General features: G+C 41.4%; 1 protein-coding gene across 1 annotated transcript in view; it reads left to right on the top strand.

Annotated features, from left to right (window-relative positions):
* The window catches only part of ENPP1 (ectonucleotide pyrophosphatase/phosphodiesterase 1), a 76014-nt gene that overhangs the window by 21918 nt on the left and 33413 nt on the right, over window positions 1-20683 (top strand). Inside the window, 6 exon segments of the mRNA XM_037894812.2 lie at window positions 8924-8996; window positions 10101-10217; window positions 11010-11135; window positions 11559-11619; window positions 14173-14270; window positions 20329-20408. Coding sequence (XP_037750740.1) covers window positions 8924-8996; window positions 10101-10217; window positions 11010-11135; window positions 11559-11619; window positions 14173-14270; window positions 20329-20408 — 555 coding nt within the window.

Below are 20683 nucleotides of genomic sequence, written 5' to 3' on the forward strand. Positions count from 1 at the left end.
TGTCTGAAGATGCATAAGAAAAATACTTAGAAACCTGAAATAAGTATAAAATATTACATTTACATCTGTTTGATACATTAATCCAGGGTTTCTCAAACTTCATTGTACCGCGACCCCCTTCTGACAATAAAAATTATTACAAGACCCCAGGAAAGGGGACCAAAGCCTGAGCCCCTCCTCCCCTGCACCTTGGGAAGCGCTGAAGCTTGAGGGCTTCAGCCCTGGGCGGTGGGGCTTGGGCTTTGGCTTCAGCCCTGGTTTAACAACAGCCCTGGCAACCCCATTCAAACGGGGTCATGACCCACTTTAGGGTTCCAGTCCACAGTTTATCTAAAGACTGGGTATTCAGTGAACTACCCAGCTCTGACACAATATGGGACTGCCCCTCCCTACACAGCTCTGTGGCCATGTGCCTTTTCACTTAACTTCAGTTCAAGAAATTTGATTGGTATGATACAGATGTTGCCAAAGGAGAATACAGAACTATCAAGTATCTTCCTGTTTGCGATATAAAACTATTGAGCCATACATCACTGTAACTTCCAAAAAGAGATTGAATGGAAGACAGACAGACTTTGCTCTGTGTTAAACAGGTAACTCCCCAGCTTCCTCTATACAACATGATCATTAAAGGCTACCTCTCTTCTATGGCAGGTTGCAGAACAGGTTTTCCTCTTTGACATGACTTATTTCTTATTCTTATTTGTTTGTTATTCATAATTTCTATTGTGCTATGTTTGTATTTACATTTTACTGACAAATAAGACATGCTACGTTCCCCCAAAGATCTTACAATATTAAGTTCCACTGATGTATGCTACTAGTGGATCTTCCTTTCTCAGGATTTCACAGGTGTTGGGGAATTCTCTAGGTGGTGTAGAGCTGGCATAGGAAAAAGAGTGAGACCCTCAGGACTAGCCCATACATAGAGATGGCATGACATCTGGAGACAGTAAACCATTGAAAACAAGGATTAAATAAATAAAACCATGAGGCTTTAGGGCTTTGTTAACTATGCAGGTGTCTTGGTTGGCATTTTTTTTCCAAAATTTACTTAAGAAGTCTTGGGGTTGAATTGGGGAGAGGTTGAGTTTTGCTGGGGACAAAAACACTGCGAAAGAGGAAAGACTAGGGTAGAGAGTTAGAGAAGGACCACTAGGTGCATGGTAGGTACAGGAAGTAAGGAAGGACAATAGAGGGAGAGTGGGGAGTTGGAAGGGGAGGGAAGGAGACATTTATTTCAAAATGATTCTAATTAACTATGATTTTATCAGATTTCTTGGGATTGAAATCAGGATGGGGAGTACTAGAGAGCTGTCAGTGCAAAAGAAGGGGTAGACAAGAAAAGTGGAGCGAGAGGAGGAAGGATGGAGGGGTAGCGCTAGGACAGGGCAAGAGAGTGAGATTCTGAATGAACAGGGAAGCAAAGGAAGCATGGCAGGGGGCAAGCAGTAGTGAGAAACTTCTCTGTAAATCACCCAGTAGGACACTGTCTGGAATCGGGACTTGCAGCTGAACCTGAGACCAGCTAGCTGACCTACAGCCAAACACCCTGATCAACCAGACTCCCTGAGAGGCATCACCAGGTCTGCTCTTAAGCCCAGCAGCCCAGGCTGGTGGCTGCTCAACATTTATGCCTGTAGCTGCAATCACCTCTGTGCCTGCCTTGTTCCTAGCCATACTCCTGCTCTGCCCCAGTCCACTCCAGCCCTGCTTGTTTCCTGACTCTGGCTCTGACCCTCAGCTCTGACTCCTGGTTCCTGACTCTGGCTTTCATCATTAGGCATGACAGCTTGGCCCATGATAGTGGTTCTCTGGTTCGGAATGGCTTAGCTCCTGGGAATTCCAGGGTGTCATAGCTGCAATATTTACATTATCCCTATCTTAGTCTCTGTTCCTGCTTCTTTGGAGTCAATGATGAAACGCCCATTGACTTCAATTCCACAGGATCAGGTCCTTAGTGAGTGACCTATGCAAACCTGCTGCCTAACCGTGGTGTCACTATGCCATCAGTCAAACTCAAAATAAGGATCTTTCCAAATGTCTTCTGGATTACAGCTTTTGCATCTCTCCAATCATCTGATGACAACACCCATCATGTTTATAGGCTAAGGCTTTTCCTGTGTCCTCCCACATAGAGGAAGCAGTGAGATGACAGAGATTCATCCTTAGAGGAAATATTGTCTTGTTTTGTTCCAAAATAAACACACACAAATGTCTTTGTAAGAAAAACAGCATATTTTTCTGTCGTTTTGTTTTGAAAACTTTCTCAAATACTGTTTATCATAGCAACTCTCTCTGGCATTTCAGCTAAATTATATCTGGAAATTACAGGACATGACAAGGTCAAGGGGCACTTCTACTGAAGCCAAGCTCTGTGTTTTTTTTTTTTTTTTTTTTTTTAAACTTTATTTACCTTCTGCTTTTGGACTAGATTCATATGATGCTTCTCCCCAACAACCAAGCACCCCCAGCTTTTTTTTTTCTTTTTTTAAATTTTCTTTATATTTTTGGCATGTTTACTTCTCATGAAAGGTGCTAATTTGACAACTTCTATACACTGTTTATCCAGAGACCAGGCACAGGGAGCCATAGTGTCCTGGCAGTGAGCCTCAACCCTTGTCTGGAGGCAGGATCTTGATGAGTAAGATGGCTGTTCAGGGGCCTTGCCTATCGGGTCCTTGGCCTCTCTGCTGAGATTGCCCTAATGATGGCAGTTTTGTGGGTGTTATGAAACCTTTTCCTTAGGCCATGCAGTGGGGACTAAAACTTGGCCATAAGTGGTATACTGAGTAGCAATTTTAAATGTTGTGGAAATGGGGGCCTGATCCAAACCCCACTGAAGGGAAAGGCTCCTATTGACTTCAGTAGGTGCTGGGTCAGACCCTTAGTTCAGATCCACATAAATTACTAAATGTTAGGCGGTAACAATTTTCTTTTGCTGTGTTGGAGTTGGTTGGCAGTTTGTGGGTGAAATGTCCCTTTACCAAGCTACTGAGACATCCATCCCTCTTCAGCAAGCCTTACTTTTAAGCTACAGAAATAAAATACGGTAGCCTTCAGATTCCGTAATAGAAACGATTGCTATACAACATCGCAGGAATGAAAAAGTGCTTTTTTTATGATGTTGTAACTTAAAAAGATAATGAGACTAATTAAAAAAAGCCCAGTAAATGAATATCCAAGATAATGGGTGAATGCAAGTATGCAGATCCTCAGTTAGTATAAATCAGCATAGTTCACCAGCTGAGGATCTGTCCCAAGTTTTTTTTCTATGCTGTGTATTTACTGAGAGTTTCTGGCTTGTCTTAAACAGAAGACTATTTTTGTAATGTGTTTGTGGTTTGTGGTGCTGTGAAGCTGGCATTCATGAGGACCCCAGAATTTGGCATTTGGCATTCATGAGGACCCCAGAACATGAATCAGTCCAACTCAACAGTAACATTACTATTTGAACCATTAAATCGTCTAGTCTGACCTTTTGTGTATAGAATATCAGGGTTGGAAGGGACCTCAGGATGTCATCTAGTCCAACCCGCTGCTCAAAGCAGGGCCAATCCCCAATTTTTGCCCCAGATCCCTAAATGACCCCCTCAGGGATTGAACTCACAACACTGGGTTTAGCAGGCCAATGCTCAAACCAGACTTCCTGACCACAGTGAAGGATTCATTTACTCTGGTGACCAGGATCATATTGTGGGTACTGCTTGTTAAGATGAGTTATAGTCCTATTATTTGGAGGTACAAGATGGGGTGGTTAGCTGCCAAAATAACACCAATGATTTATGGATGGTGTTGTGGTATTTATGTCTCATCTAGGTTTTATCTAAACATCTTCAGGTTGTTTTTTTAATGCATTGTAATATTACCACTTTAGAGCTGGTGGTACTGCATTTACATTTGTTTTGTTGTATGGCTTTGATGCCATAGTTAAATGGATTGTTTCTAAATATTTCTTTTAATTGAATATGAACTTGTATTGTCTGTTAAGTGTCATTAGTCAGGGGCTGTGTAATTCTGACGTGTACTCAAGAATCAATCCTGAAGCACTTAGAGGAGAGGAAAGTGATCAGGAACAGTCAGCATGGATTCACCAAGGGAAGGTCATGCCTGACTAATCTAATCGCCTTTTATGATGAGATTACTGGTTCTGTGGATGAAGGGAAAGCAGTGGATGTATTGTTTCTTGACTTTAGCAAAGCTTTTGACACGGTCTCCCACAGCATTCTTGTCAGCAAGTTAAGGAAGTATGGGCTGGATGAATGCACTATACGGTGGGTAGAAAGCTGGCTAGATTGTCGGGCTCAACGGGTAGTGATCAATGGCTCCATGTCTAGTTGGCAGCCGGTGTCAAGTGGAGTGCCCCAGGGGTCGGTCCTGGGGCCGGTTTTGTTCAATATCTTCATAAATGATCTGGAGGATGGTGTGGATTGCACTCTCAGCAAATTTGCGGATGATACTAAACTGGGAGGAGTGGTAGATACGCTGGAGGGGAGGGATAGGATACAGAAGGACCTAGACAAATTGGAGGATTGGGCCAAAAGAAATCTGATGAGGTTCAATAAGGATAAGTGCAGGGTCCTGCACTTAGGACGGAAGAACCCAATGCACCGCTACAGACTAGGGACCGAATGGCTAGGCAGCAGTTCTGCGGAAAAGGACCTAGGGGTGACAGTGGACGAGAAGCTGGATATGAGTCAGCAGTGTGCCCTTGTTGCCAAGAAGGCCAATGGCATTTTGGGATGTATAAGTAGGGGCATAGCGAGCAGATCGAGGGACGTGATCGTTCCCCTCTATTCGACACTGGTGAGGCCTCATCTGGAGTACTGTGTCCAGTTTTGGGCCCCACACTACAAGAAGGATGTGGATAAATTGGAGAGAGTCCAGCGAAGGGCAACAAAAATGATTAGGGGTCTAGAGCACATGACTTATGAGGAGAGGCTGAGGGAGCTGGGATTGTTTAGTCTGCAGAAGAGAAGAATGAGGGGGGATTTGATAGCTGCTTTCAACTACCTGAAAGGGGGTTCCAAAGAGGATGGCTCTAGACTGTTCTCAATGGTAGCAGATGACAGAACGAGGAGTAATGGTCTCAAGTTGCAATGGGGGAGGTTTAGATTGGATATTAGGAAAAACTTTTTCACTGAGAGGGTGGTGAAACACTGGAATGCGTTACCTAGGGAGGTGGTAGAATCTCCTTCCTTACAGGTTTTTAAGGTCAGGCTTGACAAAGCCCTGGCTGGGATGATTTAACTGGGACTTGGTCCTGCTTTGAGCAGGGGGTTGGACTAGATGACCTTCTGGGGTCCCTTCCAACCCTGATATTCTATGATTCTATGATTCTACTGTACCACATCCACGTATTCTTTTTAATGTTTCTTAATAGATTGGAGATCATAAATCCAGAGTGATCTCTGAATTTTTGTAAAGGGAAATCATGCCTCACCATTAACCTAGAATTCTTTGAGGGGGGTCAACAAGTATGTGGGCCAAGGGGATCCAGTGGATATAGTGTACTTAGATTTTCAGAAATCCTTTGCAAGGTCCCTCACTAAAGGCTCTTTAAGCAAAGTAAGCTGTCAGGAGATAAAAGGGAAAGTCCTCTCATGGGTCAGTAACTCGTTAAAAGATAGGAAACAAAGGGTAGGAATATATGATCAGTTTTCAGAATGGAGAGAGGTAAATAGGGTGTCCCCCCAAGGGTCTATACTGGGACCAGTACTGTTCAATATATCCATAAATGATTTGGAAAAAGGGGTAAACAGTGAGGCAAAAGGGGTAAACAGGTGGCAAAATTTGCAGATGATACAAAACTACTTAAGATAGTTAAGTCCAAAGCAGACTGTGAAGAGCTACAAAGCATCTCAAAAAACTGGGTGACTGGGAAACAAAATGGCAGATGAAATTCAGGGCTGCTAAATGCAAAGTAATGCACATTGGAAAACACAATCCCAACTATACATATAAAACGATGGGGTCTAAATTAGCTGTTACCACTCAAGAAAGAGATCTTGGAGTCATTGTGGATAGTTCTCTTAAAACATCCACTCACTGGGCAGCGGCAGTCAAAAAAGTTAACAGAATGTTGGGAATCATTAGGAAAGGGAATGATAAGACAGAAAATATCATATTGCCTCTATTTAAATCCATGGTACACCCACATCTTGAATAGTGCATGCAGATCTGGTCGCCCCATCTCAAAAAAGATATATTGGAATTGGAAAAGGTTCAGAAAATGGCAACAAAAATGATTAGGGGTATGGTACAGCTTCTATATGAGGAGAGATTAATAAGACTGGGACTTTTCAGCTTGGAAAAGAGGGGGATATGATAGAGGTCTATATGACTAAGGGGGGATATGATAGAGGTCTATGAAATCATGACTGCTGTGGAGAAAATAAAGAAGTGTTATTTACTCCTCATAACACAAACACTAAGGATCAGCAACTGAAATTAATAGGTAGCATGTTTAAAACAAACAAAAGGAAGCATTTCTTCTCAAAATGCACAGTCAGCCTGTGGAACTTTGTCAGAGGATGTTGTTAAGGTGCAGACTATAACAGGGTTCAAAAAAGAACTAGATAAGTTCATGAAGGCTAGGTCCATCAATGACTATTAGCCAGGATGGGCAGCAATGGTGTCCCTTGCGTCTGTTTACCAGAAGCTGGGAATGGGCAACAGGATGGACCACTTGATTACTTGTTCTGTTCATTCCCTCTGAAGCACCTGGCATTGGCCACTGTTGGAAGACAGGATACTGGGCTAGATGGACCTTTGGTCTGACACAGTATGGCCGTTCTTATGCTACAAATTCAAGGGGTTGCCTTCATACTGTCTGTTAGCTGTTTTGTGAACTCGAATATCTGTAGCTAACTATAAAAATCTTTTTTCTTTAAAGAGCTCATAGTTAACTGAGCCATGAGCTCGTAAAGTATTGAAAATATTTTCACCACAGCATAATACATAATTAATCCATAACATTACAGTCAAAGGACTAATTCTGCAACTTGTTTCCTTGACGACTCCTCCCTTCCCCCAGAGCACAGTTTCATCAAGTAGATAAAGGCTAGTCTTTCCAGGAAATATTTACCTGAAATCTGAAACTTTGTTTCCTAAAACCTTTTTTCCCCTTCTGTTTTCCACCTGCTCTTGCCACCCCAAAGGGGTGCGGGATGAGGGACATGCTAGCCACTGCTTCCCACAGCTCCAATTGGCCGGGAAAAGTGAGCCATGGCCAGTGGGAGCTGCAGGGCTCCATGCCTGCAGTGGCTCCAGATAAACAAACTGTCCCGGCCCACCAGTGGCTTTACTCTGAGTGGCTGGGTGCCAAAGGTTGTGACCCCTGCTCTAACTTGTTTACTTGTATTGATAAGAATCAGAGTAGATACTAAGTGTATTTTTCTGAGGTTACCTACTTCCTTTTAGCATCGACAAGCTAATTTAATTTCTTCTAAATCCCTTTCCTGTCTTAATTGCCTTTATATTATGCATGTGACTGTGTCCAGTTAATCTGAAGATCAAAGATGTGAGACACTGCAGGAAACTCATAATATTACCTATAGTGTCTTCAGCTTATCTATCCCTGTTATAATGAATGGCAGGCAGTTCCCATCTATAAATCAGTGTAACTAGATTACCTGTGTATGCATAGGAACTGGAATGTTAACTTCAAAGGATGGGTCAGTGTGTGCTGACAAAAAAGGAGCTGTGGTCACATGCTGTGCTCAAAACACTTGACAGCCTGTTTCAGCTACAAAAGAGAAATCTCTGGCCTGATTCTGCATCTCCAGTATGCTGACCTTTAAAGAGGTAAAGTTTAAGATGTCGGACTAAGATTTTCCAAGAAGTTACTTGGAATACCCTGCAAAATCCATGGAATGACTCTAACAGACTCTACATATAAGCTGCCTTTGGATTCTGACCTGTTGAAAAGATTCCAGAGAGACTGTTGTGCAAACCAGAATATTCACCATCAATGTTACAATTCCGATCTGAGGATTTAGCAATCTCTTGTAACGTATATGATTCTTTAACCATTCAGTAACTTTTTTCTTTTATTAATACATCTTTAGTTAGTTACTAAGGATTGGCTGACAACAGGGGTGAAAGAAAAATTGAACTCTTACCGGTACGGGGGCCAGCTCTGGCCCCACCAGAACAGGGGGAGCCTCAGGTGGAAGGGGTAGGGTGGGGGGTGAGCATCCCCCAGCCAGCCCATCCGTGCTGCCTGGCCCATGCCTCCCGGGGCTCCAGCGGCGATTTAAAGGGCTCAGGGCTCCGGCCAATGCTGCAGCTCCAGGCCCTTTTAAATCGCTGGCCCTGGGGCGGTGGCCCAGGGTGCGTGTGTGAAAGGGGCAGCGACGTTGAAGTGCTGCTGCGGCTACGGGCTGGTACTGGCGGCCGCTTTTTACTGGTGTGTGGTTCTACAGAACCTCTTTTGTTATTGGCTTGGTGAATCTAATTATAGAATAAATCACCAGTTTTTGGTGTGTTTCTGCCCTGTTTCTTGCAGTCTGCCCTGAGCGTGGCATTCTCGGTGTAGGCCGTTCTAGGCACCAGTCACAGAAGCATTGAAAATCAACTTTTTCATTTTGGGGAAGGAAAAGCATTGTAAGCAATTGACATAGGACAGTATCTGGTGCTAATATTTTTGTAAGGAATGTGAAAGAAGTAAAGGCCCAGTCCTACAGTCTTGATTTATGTGAATGTTCTCATTGAAATCAACAGGATTACTTGCACAAGTAAAGACTACTTGTGTGATTGGCTATGGGATTGGTCTCCTAATCTGTAAATTTATCAGCTTCTGCAAGCTTGCATGGGCTTCATATAGACTGGGTAACTAGATTTTCATTACCTAAAAGAGGGGTTTCAAAATGATCCTACACTGCCATTTAACTCAGTTTTTATTTTCTTTCCCATATTACAGGTACTGTCTGCCTGTGTGCTAACCATAATCCTAGGATGTATATTTGGACTGAAGCCTAGCTGTTCAAGAGATGGTAATTAATGCAATTCTCCAATATAAATAGTCTGAGCAATTCCTTTTTAAAATTCATCATGAAATTATCAGAGTACCATCCTTATGTTGCAGGGAAAGACAGTTGTGTGCCTTACCTGAAGTAGTTTCAATTGCCAGCACATTCATCTGAGGACTTGCCTGTGGGAGGTTGTATTCTAGGAACTGGAATAAATGAGGAAACAATTTGACTAGTGAAATGAGTAAATTCTCCATCAAAGAAATCCAAGAGGGAGTGGATTGTGACAGATTCTGACCAGACTCAGAACACAGAAATGCTATTGAGTTGAGTGTAAGGCCTTTTCAAGCTCAGCCAATAATCCTGTGATGGTATTTACCCTGATACTCCAATTACTGTTAAATCCCCACTGGGAATCCATTTGGTATTCTACCATTTTACTCAGGCTTTGCAGAGAGAACCAAGATTTTTTCGTGACCGATGAACTGATCAGCAGCAGGAGATGAGGTAGACTCTTGATTCAGTAGTTGACTTCCATCCTCTATTTGTTTTTCTCTTTTAGTAACTGTGAAATACTTATGTCAGACCTTGTAGATGGGGGCTAGTACATGTGGTTTTATTTATCAGGAAATAAACCAGCTGCCTAATATATATTTAATATGCCAATCACCATGATATCTAACTTTAGGCAACCACAGGATATTAGAAAACTAGAATAAACACATCTGTCTTAATAGTGGTACAATATAGCTGTATCATTCCCTACAATGATCTTATTGATGTTCTAGGCATATTGACCAATTCAGTATTAATGTTTAGCCATTGACCTCTAAATTCCCACCTCGTATTCCCCAACAGCATCCTAATAGCTGCACACTGCTCGTTTGAAAGAAACAATAGAAAAGACATGAAGGAATGTTAATCATAATACTTTTAGTCTTTAATCATACCTCTAGCTGGAATAATGATAATGATACAAAGTCTGTGTCTAGAGCGGGTGCTAGTTTTCTGTCCTTTGCAGATATTTAGATCTTGTTACCACTGTTGTTTGAGTTCTCCTACTTTTTGCTAATAGCTGCTAAATTCCTAATACTGAGATTACTGAAATGACACTGTCCAATATTTCAGTCAAAACTTGCAAAGGCCGTTGCTTTGAAAGGACATTTGGAAACTGCCGTTGTGATAGAGATTGCGTCAAACTTGGAAATTGCTGCTTAGATTTCCAGGAAGCATGTATACAGCCAGGTAAGGGTGAAAACATTGGGGAGACAAAGGGAAACAGTTAAATCATCTGCCTTATAAGTTAGTGCCACTGGCGGGAGTGCTAGTGAAGACAAGTCATCAGCAGCTACTGGTGGTTTAAACACCGTGTTGCTTAGACCTGCTTTAAGAACATTGTGGTTAAAATGCCATTGATCTGTCTATGCTAGTGATTCCACTATTGCTTTCATTGATGAAGCTACAGTGGTTACTATTATTAAGTCTAGATCAAATAGACTTGATTTGTTCCATTTTAGGCAATATGTATCACTGTTGCATTGTATTAATCCATAGTCAATGACTTAGCATAAACAAAAAAGGAGACAGGATGCACCCCTGCCTTACACCTGTCTTGATCCTGAATGGCTTACTCAATCCATTTTGAGTTGGCATAGAATGCCTTCATAATGTTAATTAATTTTGTTGGAATTCCACATTGTTCCACAATTTCCACAGTTTCTGTTTACACTATCAAATGCCTTTTGAGAGTCCACAAAATTGATGGCAAGACTGCCTTGGGAATTCAATTGTGTTCTCAGTAGTCCATCTCAGGGTGAAATTAGCATCTGTGCACCATCTCCCTTGTCTAAATCCAGATTGTTCATATTGGATGGTTCCGGTCCCAAGCCTGGATCAAAAAGGAGGAGGGTTGGTCGATAGGGCGGCTTCCTGTCAACATAAAAAAAAAAAAATTCTAGCTACAGAAACTACTCATATAAATCTGCATGTAGACAAGAACTAAAAATTGTACTTTTTGCATTTGATTTTTGATTGTAGCTCATATATGGACCTGCAATAAGTTCCGGTGTGGAGAGAAGAGGCGGCCAGAGAATCGTTGCTCCTGTTCAGACGATTGTTTGGAAAACAAAGATTGTTGTGTCAATTATTATATAGTTTGCCAAGGTAAATTCCCATTTTACCTTTCCAACCTCACCCTGCTTGTTTGAAAGGAACAATAGAAAAGTTACGAAGCAGGAATAATGATAACAGTTCAAAACTTGTGTCTAGAGCATGCCCTAGTTTTCTCACTTTTTCAAATCTTTAGATCTTGTTACCATTGTTGTTTGATTTCTGGCCAACTTTTTGCTAATGGCTGCCAAGTTCTCACTATTAAGATTACTACAAGTAATGATGCTACCTGAGAACTCCTGGCCTTGCTTCCTAACGGTCTGAAAACTGAAAGAAAAGTTTTATGCCCTTTTTTGTTTTTTGTTTTGTTTTGTTTTTTTGTTTTGAGATATTGTGATGGACATTTAGCAGATCAGTTTTATTTAATTTAATATGAGAACTGTACAATATTTCTTAATGTGACTATACCTATTTTAGGAGCAAAAAGTTGGGTTGAAGAAAAATGTGAGGACATAAATGAACCCCAGTGCCCAGCAGGGTAAGGATAGTCTCTCTTTATTTGGAAGTTTGCATTTAGAACAATATTTTTAAGGGTAATGTTCTCTCAGTTTACAATCAAATAAACCACTCCTCAGCTCAGCAGTCTCTGAATAGTAATTATATTCCATTATTCTTTATAGTGTATCAGTAACATTACAAATATAGGTGTTCTTATCCTGGTAAAAGGTTCAATATACAAGCACCATTTTACAACAATCTCCCATAAATGTCCAATCCTGCAAGGTGCTGGGTGCTCCCTTCTTCCATCTCAGAATCATGCAGCATTGGGTCTTCTAAGGTAACAAATTTTTGCTGTGGTATAAATGGTAGATATTCCAGACTTATGAACTAAAAATAATTGTGCTCTGTGCAACCAGCTAGAGAGGCGTGGGAGTCAACTGAAATATTATTCAGGGCTATGAAGTGTCATGCATCTTGCATGCCTTGTCATCCCTACCTGCAGCTCAGCCCAAATCTTACCTCTGGCTGACCTGTAAACTGGAGCAGCAGTGGGCCCTTTTGGTTGCTAGAGGCCACTGTGAAACATGGGGACAAGAAGCCACGTGGCCCATAGGACTCTCCTGTGGCTGCTTCCCCAGTGGGAGTTGAGCATGGAAGAGTCCAGCAGCAATAGAGGAAATTAAGGGGTTGCAGCAGCAGCTAGTATCCCACTGGCAGGGCCAGAAGTTAAGGGGGCTCAATACTGACCCCAGCCAGACACAGCTGCCCTCTCAGTCAGCACAACATTCAACTCCTTCAACTCCTACTACACACCTACCCCAGTGCCCCCTGAGCAGTACTCAGGCAACTTCCCAACTACCCTATACATGCTCCAGCACCCACCAACCCCAGCACCCTAGAATCCACCCACCTAATCCAGCAACCCCAGATGACGTCCTGATAAGCATTAGGTTTGGGGCAGCTCCATGGCCTACGTACCACCACTGCTAGGTGGAAGGTGTATTGACCGTACATGGAATTTTATGATCATATGCAAATTATCTACAGTATGCAAATTAGTTCCTTAAAAATGTGTATAAAATGTCACCTATGGAACTGCCAAGATTTGTGTAGCTCCTATAGTTATTCTACTTTGTAGATTAAATCAGTTCCAGCTCTCGGAATTTTTGTTTGTTTTTTTGGTTTGGTTTTTACCTTGGAGGACCAAGCCTCATCTAGCAATTTAGTAAAACTGGCTTTGAAACATAAGGATAGTTACACTAGCCAACAGCAAATTATTTACTTGAGGTTTGGGGAATTTTGCCATTCAAGTCTTGTTTGGGATTCAGTCTGGGCTGTGAGCACTGGCTTCTGAAACCAAAATAGCTGTGTTATATTTACTATGGATATGTCACATGCATGGGTGTTTGGGACCACTGTGCAGATGTCTTCACAGTCCCTACTTAACTCCAAATGAAATAATTTTAAAAATATTTTTTGCCCATCTCTTCCTAATTTGTTCCCATTATGTGGATCAGTTGGGTTATTACATATGAAATACTTAAATGAGCTAATAGAATTGCTCTCGGGTCTCTACAACAACTGGACTTTTTTGTATTTTGAGTGTATGTCAAAGTGTTTCCTAATGTAGCCTTACTTAAGAAACAACAATTGGTGTTTCCTTGTCATACTTGCATATATTGTGCTTTTAAATCACTCTTAATTCTTTGTTTTGGGTTGCATTGGGTGGGTTCTGATGATCCAGAGTAGAATAAGGCTGTGATCCTATAAATACTTAAGCTTAATTGTGCTTAACTTTATTCACCTGAGTAATCCCACAGACTTCAATGGGAATGTCACATGCTTGCACTGAAGTCTCTGCAGGATCAGGATCTACACAATTTATGCAAAGGGATAAATTTATTTTCTTTTGAAAAGAAAAATCCTTGTCTTTTCCTGTGGTGGTGGAGAAAGAATGTGTCAGACATCCTTTAAGTTTCAGGGTAGGCTAACTCAAGGGGGCAAGATATGTAGATTCCAATCATTTCTCTGGCTGATTCAGTGGAAGACTTTGAATCCACATCTCTTACCTCCAAGGTGAGTGCCTTAATCACCAGGCTATCGAGTTATTCTTGCTATTTGGCTCAATTGACTTTTAAGCATTTATACAAAGTTGACCAGCTCCAACAGGAGTGAGAATGATCAATTAACTGCAGAACGACCTATAGCCTGGCTGTTAGAGTGCTGGTCTGGAAGAGGGAAGATCTGAGTTCAAGTCTCTGCCCCAGAGTGGGGCTTCAAACCCCATCTCTCATGGCCCAGGCAAGTATGTTACCCATTGGGCTAAACCTTATAAAAGGGCTGAAAGACAAACTTTGCTGACCTTGAAAAACTTGTCTCCAGCCGAAACTATCAGGTCAAATTTATGAATAGTTTCTGGTTGACTGAAACTGCATTTTTCAGCAAACAAACTTTGAAAAATTTCTGCCCAGCTCTAATTGTGAACATCAATGAGCATCTGTTTAGTTCTTTACACTGAAAAAACACTGTACAGATATTAAATTCCATGGTTTTTTTTTTTTTTTTAACTCTCTTATTTCTAATTGCTCAGGTTTACGAAACCCCCAGTTTTGTTGTTTTCTTTGGATGGCTTCAGAGCAGAGTATTTGCACACATGGGGTGAACTTCTTCCTGTTGTTAGCAAATTACGTGAGTAAATTCTCTGTCTAGACAATAACATGACGCTTAATTAGAAAAATCTAAGCTGTCCATTGTTTTAAGAGTACAAGGAGAACTCTTTTAAACACTTCACCAGGAGCTGGCCAAGTATTCTTTGGGATCTCAGTGAGAGATTGAAAATGGTTGAGCAGCCCTTTCTGTGGTTAAGCAGTGCTAATTTTGCAATGAATTTACATTGTTGTGAAAAATAAACTAGTTAATGTGATGTTTTGACTCCATACCAATTCTAAAGTATGATTCAGCCTGCAGAGTGACTTGTATTTAGGTGGGGATGTGACAAAATAATGGAAAGAGGGTTAGAAAGCATTTCAATATTTTGAAAAGGAAATCGAGGTGGAGAAAATATGAGAAATGAGTACTAAAATGTAAGACCTGATGCATGGAGTAGGAAAGTGATAACATTTGAGGGAGGAGTTTCATTTTGTTAAATGAATGAGTGACCAGAACCAGCTGTAGTCTTAGTGCATTTTTCCACAGGTTTTGGGGTGTTTTACAGAATATGAACTTTGTTTTCTTTTTTAAAAAAAGCCCAAAGTTTTTATCCCTTATAGCTATAAGGATAGTTTAAACATAAGGCATACAACCAAACTCTTGGCCACTTGTAAAAATCCCATGGTACTTCTTGCCTGAGTAGCAATGTCAGGATTGCTGTGCTGTCCAAATTACAATCTGGAGGGACTACATTCTGTTTACCTAAAAATAACAATGAAAACATTCTCTCCTTATATATTAAAAATGTGTACACTTGGATTGAGATGGAAATAGGAGACAGACTTGTTGAAAGTCTCTGGGTAAGGATAAAAGGGGTAAAAAGCAAGGGTGATGTCACGCTAGGAGTCTATTACAGGCCACCTAACAGGAAGAAGAGGTGGATGAGGCTTTTTTAACCAGCTAACAAAATCATCTAAAGCACAGGAGTTGGTGGTGATGGGGGACTTCAGCTACCCAGACTTCTGTTGGGGAAAATAACACAGCAGGGCACAGATTATCCAATAAATTCTTGGAATGTTTTGGAGACAATTTTTTATTTCAGAAGGTGGAGACAGCTACCAGGGGAGAGGCTGTTCTAGATTTGATTTTGACAAATAGGGAGGAACTGGGAGAGAATTTGAAAGTGGAAAGCAGCTTGGGTGAAAGTGATCATGAAATGATAGAGTTCATGATTCTAAGGAATGGTAGGAGGGAGAACATCAAAATAAAGACAATGGATTTCAAGAAGGCAGACTTTAGCAAACTCAGGGAGTTGGTAGGTAAGGTCCCATGGGAAGCAAGTCTAAGGGGGAAAAACAATAGAAGACAGTTGACAGTTTTTCAAAGAGACATTATTAAGGGCACAAGAGCAAACTATCCCACTGCGTAGGAAAGATAGGAAGTATGGCAAGAAACACCCTGTCTTAAGCAGGAGTTAGATCTTCAATGATCTAAAAATCAAAAGAGTCCTACAAAAAGTGAAAACTACTATGTCAAATTTACAAAGGATGAATATAAACAAATAACACAAGTATGTACAGACAAAATTAGAAAGGCCAAGGCATGAAACGAGATCAAACTAGCTAGAGACATAAAGGGTAACAAGAAAACATTGTACAAATACATTAGAAGCAAGAGGAAGACCAAAGACAGGGTAGGCCCATTACTCAATGAAGGGGGACAGATAATAACAGGAAATGTGGAAGATGCTTCATGACTTTTGGTTTGGTTTTCACCAAGAAGGTTGGTGGTGATTGGACGTCTAACATAGTGAATGCCAATGAAAATGAGGTAGGATCAGAAGAGGCTAAAATAGGAAAAGAACAAGTTAAAAATTACTTGGACAAATTAGGTGTCTTCAAGTCACAAGGGCCTGATTAAATGCATCCTAGAATACTCAAGAAGCTCACTGAGGAGATATCTGAGCCATTAGTGATTGTCTTTGAGAAGTCCTGGAAGATGGAAGAGATTCCAGAAGACTGGAAAAGGGTAAATATAGTGCCCATCTATAAAAAGGGAAATAAGAACAACCCAGGGAATTACAGACCAGTCAGCTTAACTTCAGTACCCGGAAAGATAATGGAGCAAATAATTAAGCAATCAGTTTGCAAACATCTAGAAGATAATAATGTGATAAGTAACCATCAACATGGATTTGTCAAAAACAAATCGTGTCAAACCAACCTGATACCTTTCTTTGACAGGGTAACAAGCCTTGTGGATGTGGGGGGGAGGAAGCGATAGATGTGGTATATCTTGATTTTAGTAAAGCTTTTGATACTGTCCCACATGACCTTTTCATAAATAAACAAGGGAAATTGAACCGAGATGGAGCTACTAGAAGGTGGATGCAAAACTGGTTGGAAAACCGTTCCCGGAGCATAGTTATCAGTGGTTCACAGTCAGGCTGGAAGGCTATAATGAGTGGGGTCCCACAGGGATCAGTTCTGGGTCCAGTTCTGTTCAATATCTTCATCAATGATTTAGATAATGGCATACAGAGTACACTTATAATGTTTGCAGACAATATCAAGCTGGGAGGGGTTGCAAGTGCTTTGGAGGATAGGATTAAAATTCAAAATGATCTGGACAAACTGGAGAAATGGTCTGAAGTACATAGGATGAAATTCAATAAGGACAAATGCAAAGTACTCCACTTAGGAAGGAATAATCAGTTGCACACATACTAAATGGGAAATGACTGCCTAGGAAGGAGTACTGCGGAAAAGGATCTGGGGGTCATAGTGGATCACAAGCTAAATATGAGTCAACAGTGTAACGCTGTTGCGAAAAAGGCGAACATCATTCTGAGATGTATTAGCAGGAGTGTTGTAAGCAAGACACGAGAAGTAATTCTTCTGCTCTATTCCATGCTGATTAGGCCTCAACTGGAGTATTGTGTCGAGTTCTGGGCATCACATTTCAGAAAGGATGTGGACAAATTGGAGAGAGTCCAGAGAAGAGCAACAAAAATGATCAAAGGTCTAGAAAACATGACCTATGAGGGAAGATTGGAAAAAATAGGGTTTGTTTAGTCTGGAAAAGAGAAGACTGAGAGGAGAGTTTTCAAATATGTAAAAGGTTGTTACAAGGAGGAGGAAGAAAAATAGTTTCTTAACTTCTGAGGATAGGACAAAAAGCAATGGGCTTAAATTGCAGAAAGGGAGGTTTAAGTTGGATATTAGGAAAAACTTCCTAACTGTCAGGGTGGTTAAGCACTGGAATAAATTGCCTAGGGAGGTTGTGGAATCTTCATCATTTGGAGATTTTTTTTTTTAAGAGCAGGTTAGAGAAACACCTGTCAGGAATGGTCTAGAAAGTTAGTCCTGTCATGAGTGCAGGGGAATGGACTAGATGACCTCTCAAGGTGCCTTCCAGTTCTATGATATTCATCACCACTAGAGCTGACTGGAGGATGACAATTCCATATCACAGCAACTTTCAAGGTTTTGAAATTTTGTTTTCATTTTGTACTGAACCAAATCAAAATTTTTCAAACACTTTAATGAAATAGAATTATGTCAAAAAGTCCATTTTTGATTGAAAGCTGAGCTTTTTTTAAGGTCCAGAGCTTTTTTTAAGGCACTCCTGATGAGAGAGACTAACTTTCACATTCTCTAGTCAGGTGACATGGGTACTGGCCTGAGATGTGGGTAACCCAGGTTTGAACCTGCTCTACCTGACTCGGAGCAGTGCTTTTCATCCCAGATCACTCTGAATCACACAGAGCAGGCTTGAAGTTGGATCTCCCACATCCCAGGCCAGCGCCGTGCCATGCCATCAAGCTAGAGAGTGCAAGAGTTAGTCTCTCTGTGGTCACTTTGAACCAGAGAGCCCTGGACCTAAGAAGTCTTACCAATGAAAACTTAAAACTGATAACAATTTGGCTTTGATGAAATTTCCTTGTGTTACAAATGTTGTGACCAGCTGAAGTCACATCCTATTATGTAAAATGGTGGGGATATTGTTCAGCGTTTGACACCTTTTACCTTATTGGTGCCTGCATTTCATTTGCAGGTTAAATGATTTATGGTATGTACATGCGAGTATGTGGAATATAGCTCAGTTTTGGCTGTCAATGCATGGGAGCACAAGGAGGATAGGATATGATGCAAGGAGCCTTAGCCTCCCCTTCGTGCCTTGTGCAGGGGACTGCCACAGTATGGATAGGGGGTGCAAGCCCTGTGCTAGCCTGGAGCCAGCAATAGCACTATCTTACCCAAAGTGAGGTTGGGGTACACAGGCCTCACCTCTGCACTGACCAGCAGAGCTGGGCCAGCATGAGAGAGGAAATACATGATGGACCCTTTCAAAGTTTGGAGCTCCTGATGTAGTGTACACAACCGTGGGCCCTTGGAGGAATTCTGGCAGAGAGTCTTCAGCTACTGCTGTTACAGCACACTGACGCCGCCGCCTCCTCCCCATGATTTTGTCAAAGGTTTGAAGCCTGATGAAAGCCATTGATGTCAATGGAAAGAATCCTACTGATTTAAGTGGTCTTTGATTTTGGCCTTTAGTTTGTAATGAAACATTCTGGAATGGTAGGTGCTGTATGTAAGTTATTGTCATTTAATATTGTAAATCAATGTGTTGCTAACTTATTTCATAGCACACTGAATAAATTAATAGTACCACATAGCCTCTGACCTGGCAGATAGTTACACACAGGAGTAACTATGCAGGTCAATAGTACTATTGGAACTACTCATGCGTATGTATTTGCAGGACCGGGGCCCATGGATATAAACTTTCCGTTCATTCCACTTAACGGTTAGGATTTAAGAAGCCAAACTGAGGCAGGCTCCAGGGACAATTTAAAGGGCCCGGAGTGGTAGTGGCAGCCGGAGCCCCGTCCCCAGAGTCCTGCTGCTGGAGCCCTCGGGAAGCGGGGCAGGGCTCCAGGGACGATATAAAGGGCCCAGGGCTCCGGCCGCTGCTACCACACAGGGCCCTTTAAACTGCTGCCACAGCCCCCAGCTGCCGCTGTTACCTCGGGGAGGGGGAAGGAGGCACTTGCCAGTACAGGGTGGGCCAGGGCTGGCTCTGACCTCTCCCAGCCCCACCCTTTCCACCCAAGGCCCCACCCCTTCCGGGGGCCAGAGCCAGCCCCAGCCCCAGCCCAGCCCGTACCGGTAAGTCCCTAGACTTACTTTCACCCCTGATCTATACTATACTGAACATATGGGAGAGAATGATCCAAAGTGCATGCATAGATTACAGAGCAGAACATCAATCTGATGACTTATTAACTTTATGCTTATCTATATCCTTTACACAAAACTTTTGGTCTGTGTGTGATTTTTTTTTTTTTTTTTTTGTACTTTAGTGAGGGTTATTGTCCTAATTTTCAGAAGAAGAGAACACCTATTTAGGTGCTTGTGTATAGATTTAGGCACCTTGCTTTAGGAAGCCAAATTTGACAATTTTGGCCTAACATGAATGATTTTTCATTCTAATATATATTGGCAGTGATGATTATTTTTTTTTAAGAGACCTGCAATTCTATGGCAAGAACATAAGTTTGAGCTTATGCCTAGAGAACATGATGATAAACAGTCCTTTTTATGGGATGTGTATATAAACTGAAAGCAAAGTAAATAGCAATTTGTCAGATGATGGTTCAGAGAACTGGGGCAAGACAGCATTTATAGCCCTCAGTCAAAAGCGACTTTGCTTCTGGGAACTCCCAGACTGAAATCATTACTAGTGCTCGCCCTGCACAGCACTCTCACTAGCTACCGGGTCTGTGTTCTAACTGGAACAGCGTGACTTCTTTGGTCATTCCTATATACATCTGCACCAGGTATTGTTTAAAAGGCCTGATTCTGTGACCACTGAAGTCAGTGGTCAAAGATTGGCCCCATAAGGAGTATCTAGAATGTGTTTCTACCACTAGCTATTAAGTCAAATGTGACATGTTCATTCTGACATAAGTATGAATTCTACAATGTTGTAGAGTGCAACTCTACAGGGGTGTGATTTTTGAAACTGAATGTATACATAGTTGAGTCTTGTGAAATTTTTTTTACTTTTGTAACTTTACATTTTTCCTCCCTAGAAAAATGTGGAACATACACTCCCAACATGAGACCAGTGTATCCAACAAAAACATTCCCCAATCACTACACCATTGTCACAGTAAGAACTTCTGTGTTTTTCTCTCTAGAAGATACATTGTTCTGAATTTAATCAATTCCAGGGGAAACGGGATTTGTGGATTATTAAATCCAACAAGAACAATACTTAAGATTTCCCACAGGACCATGAAAATGTAGATTCCACACTTTTTTCTTCTTTTCTTTTCATGCTAAGATCTGGCTTAATGTGTGACAATCACTATATAAAGACTACTTATGCCTGGTTAGATTAACTTGATCCAGATAATTCATAAAAACTATCCAATACCAGGTGTA

The sequence above is a fragment of the Chelonia mydas genome, chromosome 3, assembly GCF_015237465.2.
Source record: "Chelonia mydas isolate rCheMyd1 chromosome 3, rCheMyd1.pri.v2, whole genome shotgun sequence".
Taxonomy (NCBI): domain Eukaryota; kingdom Metazoa; phylum Chordata; order Testudines; family Cheloniidae; genus Chelonia; species Chelonia mydas.